Here is a 12,582-nt window from a genome sequence, read left to right as displayed (position 1 = left end):
AAGTCCCATAATACGGTTTGACGTACATGCACGAAAATCGGTACACACCTGTATCATGGCGCAACTTAAAGAAAAGTCTCTTGGCGCCATGGCCGAAACCGAACAGGAAGTCGGCCATTTTGGATTAATCGTGTAATTGTGGCGCAATTTATGCCATTCCTTCGGCAATTAATACGGCCCGAACCGTAACGTGCACCCAGGTGTGTTATACATCAAAATGTGCATCTCCATCCTGCGACTACGCGCATTACTTTTCTCAGTCAAAAGCGTTACCGTGGCGGCGATAGATGCCAAAAAGCGCTTCATCTGGTTGGTCCATATTTGATAGTTCCTACTTTCTGCCATAACTTTTGAATGGAGAGTCATGGGTGGTGTCATCGGACTCGGTATTGAGTACTTGACCTTCATTGGCCTGAATTATCCCCGCCCCTTCTTCTGATTGGTTGATATGTGATAGTTCCTATTTTCTGCCATAACTTTTGAATGGTTTGACATAAAGTGTCGTGGGTGGTGTCATCGGACTCGGTTCTGAGTCCTTGAACATAATTGGTGCAAATTAGCCCCACCCCGTCTTCTGATTGGTCGATATTTGATAGTCCCTATTCTCTGCCAAACCTTTGAATGGTTTGACATAAAGACTCGTGGGCAGAGCCGGATTAAATAAATGGACTACACTAGGCAGACTGTGATTTTTGGGCCCCCCTCCATCGATGTTATTTATGAATTGAAATCTTAAACTTACCAAAGTTACTAATAAAAGTTAATTCACATTTTACATAGCATAGTCATAGTCAAGTTGGTTCTTTGTATTCCAAAATAAGTCATGTGTTGTATATTAAACAGTCTATCAGACTATTTTTTTATTTTTATTATTTATACGTTATTACACCGCTCTATTAAATGCTATTAAATTATCCTTATCTTATCGATTCTGAGTATCATTGTTAAGGTATTAGTACCAGTAAATCACCAATAGGTGTCAGCATTGCTATGTAAACAGAGTAAAATAAGATAAACGTTTTAAGCTATTGCATTTTGCAGAAAATCTTAATTAAATGTGTCGATTAAATTGAATAGTTAAATAAGAAGTCAAATCTACAAAGACCAATAAAATTTGCAGTAAGACAAAGTGTGCTGTAGTATGTATGTCTGTATGTGTATGTGTATGTATGTGTATGCGTATGCAGAGCCGTCTGGGAGATTTGCGAGGCCCTGAGCGAAATGGCCGGGGGGGGTCCTTGGGGGCGCAAAATTTTTGGGTTTTTCGGGTCGGATCGGGTGTCTATATGCGCAATTTTAACTCTCCAATTAGCAAAATACTGGATACCTTCCCCTGCCTCATCATCATCTCTTGCCTCGACGCGGGGCCCCACGGCTGCTTGAGACCCAGTCGGATCGGTGATTTTTGTAACAAATTTATCAAACGAGCCTTTCAGAGAGTAAACTCTTCCATTTTCTTTAGTTTTTTTCTTTTTTCATCCCCTGATGGAAATTTCCTGAATCCGTCTCGTTCTCTCGACATTGTGTGACAGTTTGTTCCACACTCCACCCGTCTCGATCAGAGCAGCTTGTGTCAATGGCGTGGGGGTGTCATCGGACTCGGTATTGAGTACTTGACCTTCATTGGCCTTAATGGTCGGATGTGTCCAAAGCTCGGGAGGAGATGAAGTCAGTACGAGCGGAGGGGGCAAAGGCTGTGGCGGCTAGAGAGCCAGAGGACAGCGACTAATCAAAATCTGCATTGACACACGCACCTCCATTGCAAAGTGGATTGCATGCAAAAAGAGGCTTGGACATAAAAATAACTGAACAGTGGACACAGTAGTAAATCACAGGAACGGTGATCAGGATGAGTGGACTGGACACGTGTACAAACATACATGCTATCTGGACTGTGAAGGATGAAATTAGACAAATTGCTATGTGGTAAACTATGTATCTTACTGAATTCTGTTGTTGATGTGATCATGAATCTTACATAGAACGGGGCGGGACTTTGATAAGCGTCAGCTTCTCCTGTACCCTTTTCGTCATGTGCTGAGTATGCAATGTATAATGTTCTGGAGATGAAATGTGTCTATATAAACATGCCGAAATAAACGAAAAAAAAAAAAATTAGCCCTGCCCCTTCTTCTGATTGGTCGACATTTGATAGATCCTATTTTCTGCCATAACTTTTGAATGGTATGACATACAGAGTCGTGGGTGGTGTTATCGGACTCGGTTTTGACTCTTTCGCCTTAATTGGTGCAAATTAGCCTCGCCCCTTCTTCTGATTGGTCGATATGTGATAGTTCCGATTTTCTGCAATAACTTTTGAATGGTTTGGTATAGATAGTCGTGGGTGGTGTCATCTGCTAAATGTCCAGGCCTAAAGAATCTACATGCAAGTCATACAAGCGCTTCCACTGCAGCACGCCTGAACGTGCACAAGGGTGCGAGGGCCCGTTCATCGCTGCTTGCAGCTTTAATTAATTTTAAGTTCACATGTTTAAAGGGAGTCACTATATACTGAAAGTTCAGGCTGAGGACTTATTGCTGTGAAATACTATTTGATTATGTGATAATTGTCAATGTAAATGTATTTTTGAGAGCGTCTAAAAGAAATATGGTGTTTTTACAAAGGCAGCGTGGAGACGGTTACCTTCTTTGGCAGTGGTTACATTGATGCTTTTTCAGCAAAATGTAGAGAAGCAGACTATGGCTTCAGTGTTTTTCATCAAGTAAAACATTTAAAGTCAACTGTGTGAAATGTAAAACCAGTAGTGGTGGAACTGCTCTGCTAGAAGCCTCCAAATAACTGTTTGAAGCTGCAGCATTCATTTCAGTACAAATCAGAGCTGGATCTTTAAAAAGCAACCCATACTGTACCTATTTACTTATCTTTATTTCTAATTGCCCGTATGAGCATCTTTGCTCAAGAAACATAGATGCTACACCAACTTTTGCAGGAATACCTGTCTGTTGCACAGAAGCAGCTGAATTTCATTTGGAGTTACGGTTTCCCTTAACAAACAATGTAAGTAAGTATTTTCAGCCCAAGTTAGACATCATCTTTGACTTGGTCACCATGGACACCATTAACTGATTGTCAGAGCTGCTATTTAATGAAACTTAGAAGTCATCATGGGAAGCTCTGACTGCTACCCAGAATATCATGCACTGTTTTCTATAAACTTTCATATAATTATCTGAACATTTTAGGGAACAATAGACCAGGGATGGCCAGTTTAAACAATTTGACCACACTTTCTTTCAGAACTGCCAAGTTTAATTCAAATTAATATCCTCCACAAAATAGATATTTACCAATTCTTCCAGTATAAAGAAATTCTGTAAATAAAAGAACCCCAACAAGGCGATACGTTGTATTAAGGTAAGGGAAAACAAACTCTGTAGGCTTCAAATATGACATATGTCATTGCCATAAAATAGAAAATACATTAAAAAAAAATAAAAAAATCATGTTGGTGCTCTAAAATCCTTTTCAGTGTTTTTTTTTTTTTTAAACAACACCTTTTAGTCATTTGGTTCAGAATTTTGTTTGTAATACTAGATATTCAATCAATCCTGAAGTGATTTTCTAAAAAATACTCAAACAGTTTACCATTTTGACCCAGAGTACAAGATAAAAAAATATTTTAGGTAAAATGTACATTTAACTCCCTAAGACCTGACTTACACATATGTGGACATCACATATTTTGTTGTCTATGTCACCATAAAGCTACAAGAATTAAAAAAAAAAAAAAAAAAAAAAAAAGTCATTTTGGACGATAAATTAAATTCAACAAAACTGGATTTTAAAGGATGTATTTAATACCGTAGAAATCAAATGGATCTACTGAAAATATACAATATTCACCTGAACCTACTAGCATAACAAAAACTACTAATTGAAGTATAAAATTCATTGTGCTTCAAAGTGAAAATAGTATTTAGACTAAGCATTGAAAAATTGTAAATAAAAAAAAAAGTATTTAATGCATATTCAATCATTGATGTGTTAATCCACACAAGATAAGCAAAATAGAAAACAGAAGCAAATCATTGTTCTTTGTGGTATTAAGCGTTCATTTAAAGCTTCTGCTCACATTCCAAGTTATCAAACAACATTTAAACTTGCTTAGTTCATGTTAACAGTTGTTACTTGGGCTTTTGGTTAGTGACAATTCAAACTTCTAGACATTTCACAGTTCGAACCAGTGTGGATGGCACTTCTCCCGTAAAATAGCACAAAATCATCTGTTTCCTGCTGATCCCGATACAGATGAAAATTAAGAGGTGAAAATAATGAAGATGAAAATCAAACAAAAGAAGTATCTAAAAATATTGTTCAAAATGAGATACAATCAGTCAAACATGGAATACATCGGCCTTTTTAGCTGTGCTGTCAAAATCAGGCATAAGTGAGATAAACAGAAGAGAATGTTGTTAACCATCAAAACTTATATGAGTTAAACTGTTGACATTACTGTACCATCAGACATTGAAACACAAAAGACAAACACTACATTAAATATTGTACAAATTGCTTAATTTGTCTTGGAGCTGACTTTGGTGTCTGTTGCAAAATTAAGACAGCAGGATATTTGTTCTGTCTATTAAAATGCAATAAACATGAACTTTTCATGATGTTTCCAGTCTATCAACTCCAACTTTGGTCTGGTGAAGGTAGAATGGATGAAAGAATAAACACGTTTTTCTCACTATTCAAGAATGAATGGAACGGATTTGAATAATATGTGTTCAGTACATATAAATCAACACTGTTTGGCTGTAAATGAAAAATAGGAAAACAAATATCACATTAAAACATATTCCAAAAAGGATTCAGTCTGCTTTTGTTTAGAGATTACAGGCTACAGTAAATTCTGTGGTTTTTCTATTAATATTTCTGCATGTCTTTAATGCATTTCAAGGCTAAATTCTTAAGTTTTACCATTTCTATTGAGTTGCACTTGAACATGCTACAAATAGCAGTGAAAAAGACTGACTAGAACTTAATAAAGAGTCGAAAACCTCAGTCTTAAACATCCTGATGCATCACCTAAACTTGGGTAAAATGATGCAGGTCTGTGATTTTTTTTTTCTCTGCCATTTTTTGTTATCGATCTACTCATGAAGGCCACAAAACAATCGCTAATTCAACTACAGTGTCTGTCATGTACACAAAGATGTTTGGTCCTTGGCTATTGTTCAGTTTGTCATGCCACTACACTGTGGTCCGGGGTAAGTGGTCATAGACTGTTTTACAACTTTTTCCAATGCCTTCCTGGTTACCAGTAATCGCACCACGTCCTCTCTCTTCTTTGTTAGTTTTTTCCGAGCCTGGTCATGAGTCACCATGGTCATGTCCCACCCATTCACCTGGGAGAAGGAAGAACAACTGTCTCAAACTTCAGGTAGGACACCGAAACAAACATTAGAAGTGGAGCTCCTGTCCAACACTCAAATGTGCTCACATCGCCATCTTGTGGATCTTCCACTTACGATCTGAATCACCGTTTTACCACACACCTGCATTATTTTGTCTCCAACCTTCAGGCCCGCGTCATCTGCCGGCCCCTTTGGCGTTATCCTGGTCACATAGATACCCTTTGGAAAACACAAACACACCCATATCATCACAGCTGTACCAGTCACACAGATACTCAGTCTTAACAAGGACAGCCACGGTTCAAATCAGACAGAATTGATTTACAGATGAACTGATATTAAAACCATTACCTACTTTTCAAAAGAGTTTTGATCAGTAAATAACGGAGCTGTCCAAACTGCATATATTTGACTGTTATGTTTGACTGACATAATCCGGAGACACAACACATTGCCAATATGACACTGATTCTGCAATCAAAAGACAGAATGAAAACCACCCTGAGGTATCGGCTGTGGGAAATGTTATAGTATTCCTAAATTCACTAAATGTCATTCATTCATCCACTGCAATTGTTATTGTAGACTCTGTAGAACAAAAACAAGGTTGGATGTGTCTAAATAAATCAGGTTTCTGACAAAATGCCAAAATGTGTTTAAAAGTTCAGATATTGTTTTTCTCTTTCTGAGAAAAGACAAGTAACTATTAGAGATTAATAATCACGATTCAAAAATAAAATTGTTTTCTTATATCCAGTATATAAACAAACGCATAAATCTAAGCAATCTGTGGCTATTGCCAATATGCTACAGGTGCAAATATACCGGTACTTACAATTAAACTAAAGAACTATTGTTAAACTCTTGGTACAACAACTGCTGGAGGATAACAGACAATAAAAGAGTCTCAGTGTAAATCTTTGGGCATGCATGTAGATACTTTTTTATCCCGAGTTCACATATAGACCACATTTGTCAGAAAATACATCAACATATCTATTTTTCTTGCTGTTTAGCAAGACGTCAGAAGAGCTTGGTGGTGTTGTCTTTCTGTGCAGATTTTCATGCAGTAATGTTGTCCCTAGCAAGTGACTTTGCATCTGCCCCCTCTCACATTCTGGGAGAAGCATATCAGCTTCTCCCATCAAACAGACAATCAGGATTCGACTCAACATACTAGGGGACTTTTTTGTCCCTCAGTCTGGTAAAATGGTTAAATCACTGGGGTTATAAACAGGGTGTTTCATGATGGACTGAGCACAGTGCGGTGAAGGTCATGCACTTTAGTCACTATAAGATGTGCATATTTGTAAAATCTGTTATGCTTTATTTCTTGTTATGCATGTTGAACATAAATATTTTGCATACATACATACAACATAGGAAAAAGAAACAATCTTTGTAGAGATGCACCAATTACAATTTTCTTGGCTGATTCCAATCACTGATTTTTTTTTTAATCTCCAGTGGGTGACCTGCCAATACCAATTGTGCCAGTTGTGATTTTTCGGGGGAACTTTAATTATCAAATTTTTAAATACTCAAATTTCCATTTTTCTTTCTTTTTTGCATAAGGCTTTTTAACATTTAGCATATTTTTATGTTTATTCGTTATTGTAAAATTCCTAATAGAAATGGTAGTGGCATAATTATTTCCTGCTGTGTATAACTTTTTGAAAAATGTATTATCATCATAGACACAGTAGGTTATAAACTTTTACTTTATAACTTGCTTGCGATCAATAACTTTGGCCACAGTGAACTGAAGCTTTTCTTCAGTGACGCTGAACCTTCTCTGAAGCACATGTAGTTTTGCATCATCAACAACTGAAGTGGATCAAAATATTTAAATCAAAGTTTTCCAAAGACAAGTATGGATATTGTTCAAAATTCTTTCATAACATGTTTTTAATCCACTCCAAATATTGACTACTTTATATCATCATTTTGCACCACATTAGGTGTGTTTATCAAATATATTTTTGGTTTATATTCGCCTGTATTGAATTCCATTGGGCACTGGCTGATTGATCTGGTAGCCACGGCTAACACTGACATAAAGCTTCACATGCCCATTTACAACATGGCACCCCGCATTACGAGAAAAAAAACAGACGTGACAATTACCTAAGATGTGACGTTGGGGATCACCTGTCCAACAATATTTAAGTCTATGGTCAGTAGAAATGTCCACGTTGCCATGTTGCTCCTGCTACGTGTATACGCAACGCTTTCACGTTTAATGTGCCGTGCACATTATATGATACATGCGCAACACGGAACAGAGTGTAATCGGTTAAAAATTGAGGGTCACCTGCCGGCCGCACAGTTAAGCGGAAAATTATCAGATTTCAGTCCCTGGCCGGTCCCTTGATGCATCTCTAAATCTTTGCTTATTACCGTACTTCAATAATCAACAGCTAGTAAATCAATGCAAATGAGGTTTAGACACTTAAAGAAAACAAGAAGCCCATCGTGTGAGGAGAATGAGAGATCAGATCTCTGGCAACTCGGTGGGAAACTTGCAGTAATAAATATGTCAAGAATATATTGTTCTTCAACAAGTAGTGGCAGCACATGGCATCTGTTGGAACACTTCCACCTCTCCCTCTCAATATTTAATAATGATCAGATAGGACATGACTGTGTAAACCTGGAGTAACATTTTCCATGACTCAGCTACTTGAATCCCGGTTTGTTCTCACCTGAGGCAAGGAATAATGTTCAGGCCTGTCCCTCAGCTGCAGCTCACCAAAGTACTGCACTAGTGCCTCTGTGCTTCAATGCAAAAAGCACCCAGTTATTAATCAAATAGTGGTCTGCTTGGGTTTTTTGTCCACCTGTTTTTTTATGTCTGGAGTTTTGTTCCTCAACTATGTGAATTTCTCCTTTGACTTGATTATTTTTACCATCACTGTTTTATAACAGTTTTTTTAACAATGATATATTATCCTTTCTTTCCAAACAAAGGATGACATTGTTTTATAAAAAGTGAGCGTAAAATCATTAAGCAATGAGAACAAGAAGAAGAGATTAAGAGGAGGTCCTAAAAGTTGAAAACAAAGAGAAGAACAAAGTGAAAACCAAAGGTGATACATCATACCATGCATATTTATTTATTTTAATCAAATTCTTACTTTGTCGGCTTTGTCCTCAGAATAGGGGTTCTGTCCGGGATCCTGATCAATACCTCCTCCGATGCTGAAGCCCAGGATCAGATTATTTTCATGACGCAACTTCTGGATCTCAATTCGTTCCTTTTTTACAGAAGTCAAGAGAGATTGAAATCAGGAAAGCGTTTTGTACGAGATATTTGCTCAGTGGCAGCTTTTCACTGTGTAAAAAATCTGAGCAAGTAATCTAAGGCTTTGAATCACCCAGAGACAGGTTCTTACTCCTATTTGTGAGAAAAAAATGAGGTTAGGTGAAGCTGAAGATTAGACGACAGAGTACAGTACACAGCCAATACATCATCCTGGGAGGGAACTTCTTAATTTCAGTTCAAACAAAAGTTGATTTGAGAGATGGTCTCCAAGTAACTTAAGTGGACACAGATGGGATTCTTGTCTGATGAAGACATGCTCTTGATTGTGACAAGCAGCTGCAGCCAACACCAGATGGACACGCTCTTCAAGCACAAAGGCTGCCTGTGTGTGATCCTGGACAACCAGCGTGTCTCAGTGGCGGCTGATACAATGAAGTTTAAAGATGACTTCATCAAAGATGTCAGTCAGCCTGTCTGGATCTGCAAACTTCAGCCTGACTGGTAAGCTGTCTGCTACTGCTAAACAAATAACCAGATAACTATGGACAGATACGCCTTTGCAAATCAACACAGAACTGTATTTCTATGTGTGGACTTGAGAGTGTGTATGTTTGCTGCTGCACAAGCAAATCTCTCCTCTGGGGGATTAATACAGTTTTATTCTACAGGGGAAAAATGGCTAATATTAAAATTACAGTATATAAGTTATGTTGTTGTTTAAAGTATTAATAGACAGGAACCAACTTCACTTCACTGACATTTAATTGTGTCTTTCCAGAAGGAGTCAATATGTAATTGTGTATAAATTAGAGCCAAAAAAACTATTTTGAAAAACTATTTTGGACAAAAATAAAATCCCGATTTTTTTCTCTGAAAACCCGATTTTCGATTTCGATTTTTTTGGTAAAACTACAAAAGACAATGGAATAAATTGTTTCAAATATTTTATCTTTATTTTTAAAGAAAAATAGCAAACAAATGTCCCTATTGGGAATTAAGTTAAATTGAAAGATACTGTAAATCCTCCTTGAGTTTAGTAAAGTGACAACATTTACAGTTTTCTTGACCAAACAAAGATGACTAGAGAGCTCTGTCTGTAATGCAAAGCTGCAAAAAAGGAAAATCGATTTTCCGATTTTCCTTTTTTAACATCGATTGTGATTAATAAATCCGATTTAGATTTAAAATCGATTAATCGCACAGCCCTAAATCAAGTTGACTGATCTTGATACAGTGTGTGAGAGAGAAACAAATTCCCCCATTTTACACAGTAAATTACAAATAATAATAATAATAATAATAATAATAATAATAATAATAATAATAATCAAAACAAAGTTTTTTAAGTCAACTGGGACCTTTATTGGTAATCAGTCCCAGATTCACATACAGGAAGAACTTCTCTACCCTGGAAAAAATAAAATAAAATAAAAAACACCTATTGATCTGAAGTCAAGTTTACCACCTGGTATGTTCATATATGTCCATGGAGATTTATTTTATTCCTGCAAATGAAGGCAGGGCGATCATAGTCCAACTAACACTGTTAAATCAGAGTGCATACCTACAGGGTGACGCCCATTCTAAAAGTTATCCGTCAAAGATTTTGCTTTTATATATTTTAACTATGTTTATTTTACGGTTTGCATTTAAGTTCAATGCCCACCACTTCCACTACAGCAGATTAATACATGATATGTTGAAATTAACCATTAAAACAGGACGTTTTAAAGTACCTAAAAAAATAATAATCACAAAACAAAGACAGTAGAGTGAATAAACTTATCTGCCGTTAGTTAATGAGAATGTATGGTCAACTATCACTAGTTATTGCGGTGTTTGTAGACTTAACTCCATTAAAGTCGGAGCAGCAGCTAAACAATAGAATCACGTTTACTGAAAACATCTTCTCATAAACTTACCACAACAGCTGTCACCGGTTGACCTGGGACGAAAGACATCGTGTAGTTGTAATATTGAGATTGAAAAACGCGAGAAGTCGCGGGAAGCTTTGTTGTCAAAGTCAAATAAAATGTGTTTTCTGTAGTAGAGCAACTTCCGAGCTCTGTGCGCGAGTTATAACCGGATGATCCCGAGCTGGAAACCAGCGGCTTCCTACATGACGTCACCGCCCTTCTACAAGGGCGGGTCTGCTCGCTTCGTCATAACCAGGTAGCCGTGGGGGGCGGTGTTTAGGGCACGGTCTCTCCCGGAGGAGGGTCACTTGATTGCAACAGAGGGACGAGGATGGGCGTTTCCCAGGAAACCGTGACGAATACGTCATCATCTGAAGTGTCAAGTCAGATAATAGTATAATGTATGTTCAATTCTATCCTACAAATGATCACATTGTAAAAAGATTCAAAAGAAATACAGATTCAAGATGTACTTTTTGTTCTGCAAATTCTGAACGATGACTCAATTATTCTGGCTGTGCCTCATTGTTCAAACCTTTTGGAGTGATATGTGTAATTTTGTGTCTGAAAGAATTGAAACTGATTTCAATTTATTTTGGAAGGATGTGTTGTTTGGTGTTTTTGACTATGTTATGATTAGAACAAAGCCAAAAGAAACATTTATTATTAATTTGTTGATTATCCTTGCAAAACTCCACATCCACAAATCCAAATTCCTAAACAAAAAACTCTCTTTTTTACTTTTCATTGTGAATTAAATCAGTATCTGGACCCTATTAAGTTTTCTTCTAATTCAAAAGCAATCAAAACCATAAATGTATGTAAATGTTTTGGCTTTTCTGTTATAATTTCATCCCCCCCTGGCTGGTTATATTGTGTTGTGCTTTTTGTTTTGTTTTTTATTTGTGTTATACTCTTTATATCTTATAATTCAATGTGAAATTGCATAATGTGAAGATTTGTTATCACTGTTTGCAAATGTTAAATAAAAAAAATAAATAAATAAAAACTGTGGTTGACATTCTAGATATGGATGGAGAACTGTTATCGTATAATAATATTTGTGCTAAATTAGATTTTTTCTGTCACCCTAAGCAATTCTGCTGCCTCATTAATGCTATTCTAAAAGCATTTTTACTCTTGGCGAAAGTGGTGGTTTTACATACCATGCCACTGTTAACTTTACCAAACCTATTTATTGGTGATATACAATTCCTTGACAAAAAATGCAACAACCTTTTAATCAGACAGAATTTGACAAATGACTTATACCCAAAACAGATAAATACAGTACTTGATTTCAGAGATATGGATCCTGACAAAGTACTACAGTTAAAAACCGAATTCTTATGTTATCCATTACCACCCAAAGCTAAAGAATTACATTTTAAACTAATTAATGATATCTATCCTTCTCAGGAATTCCTTAGATTAAGATTCAATTATGAAAGTAATGTATGCTCATTTTGCAACTCTGAAATGGAAACACGGAACATATTTTCTCCTCTTGTAGCCACTCCCAAAGATTCTGGAACCAAGTGGAAGAATGGTTTAGACAAAAGAATGTATCTGTTGAACTCAAATCACATGTAGATAACATGTATGGAGTAGTGATGGAAAAGAGACAAGATAATTTGCCGACTAACACAATCCTCATAATGGCCAAATTATACATTCACAAATCAATCATTCGAAATTCATGAAAACCCCACCTATCTTTAATGCCTTTCATAACGAATTTAAGTTGTACTGTAAATCCCTCAATATGAACTTCAAATCTGCGAACAAACTGCTGAATTACATTCAGTGTTATAAATTAATAGATTCTGATTGAAATGTTGTATAACCCTACCAGAAGGAAACTATAACTGCAAATTTATTTTTTCCTTGTTTTCTTTTAAGCTACATTTATTTATTTTATTTGTCATTATTTTGTTATAACATTTATGATGTTTAGAAAATGTATTTATTTAATTTAATTTAAGTTTTCTTTTGTTCCTTATTTTCTATTTCCTATTTCAT

At 36.4% G+C, this 12,582-nt stretch overlaps 1 protein-coding gene across 1 annotated transcript; it reads right to left on the bottom strand.

Annotated features, from left to right (window-relative positions):
- Nucleotides 1-3,758: 3,758 nt before the first annotated feature.
- Nucleotides 3,759-10,755, bottom strand: tax1bp3 (Tax1 (human T-cell leukemia virus type I) binding protein 3). Its single transcript, XM_061738203.1, has 4 exons — nucleotides 10,567-10,755; nucleotides 8,517-8,636; nucleotides 5,521-5,598; nucleotides 3,759-5,370 (listed from the first exon to the last, which is right to left on the bottom strand). The coding sequence occupies exons 1-4, from the start codon at nucleotides 10,603-10,605 to the stop codon at nucleotides 5,200-5,202; spliced, it is 408 nt and encodes a 135-aa protein (XP_061594187.1). The 5' UTR covers nucleotides 10,606-10,755; the 3' UTR covers nucleotides 3,759-5,199.
- Nucleotides 10,756-12,582: the final 1,827 nt, after the last annotated feature.

The sequence above is a fragment of the Cololabis saira genome, chromosome 13 (genome assembly GCF_033807715.1).
Source record: "Cololabis saira isolate AMF1-May2022 chromosome 13, fColSai1.1, whole genome shotgun sequence".
Taxonomy (NCBI): domain Eukaryota; kingdom Metazoa; phylum Chordata; class Actinopteri; order Beloniformes; family Belonidae; genus Cololabis; species Cololabis saira.
Note: the sequence above shows the minus strand (reverse complement) of the source record. Positions and strands in the feature narration are given on the sequence as shown.

What these genes read in the sequence shown, in the direction of transcription:
- tax1bp3 (XM_061738203.1), bottom strand. Translation starts at nt 10,605, where the DNA reads ATGTCTTTCGTCCCAGGTCAACCGGTGACAGCTGTTGTG. An exon ending in CTGAGGACAAAGCCGACAAA is followed by an intron (nt 5,599 to 8,516) that starts GTAAGAATTTGA and finishes TGTTTTCCAAAG; the next exon opens with GGTATCTATGTGACCAGGAT. An exon ending in TTGGAGACAAAATAATGCAG is followed by an intron (nt 5,371 to 5,520) that starts GTGTGTGGTAAA and finishes TCCTTCTCCCAG; the next exon opens with GTGAATGGGTGGGACATGAC.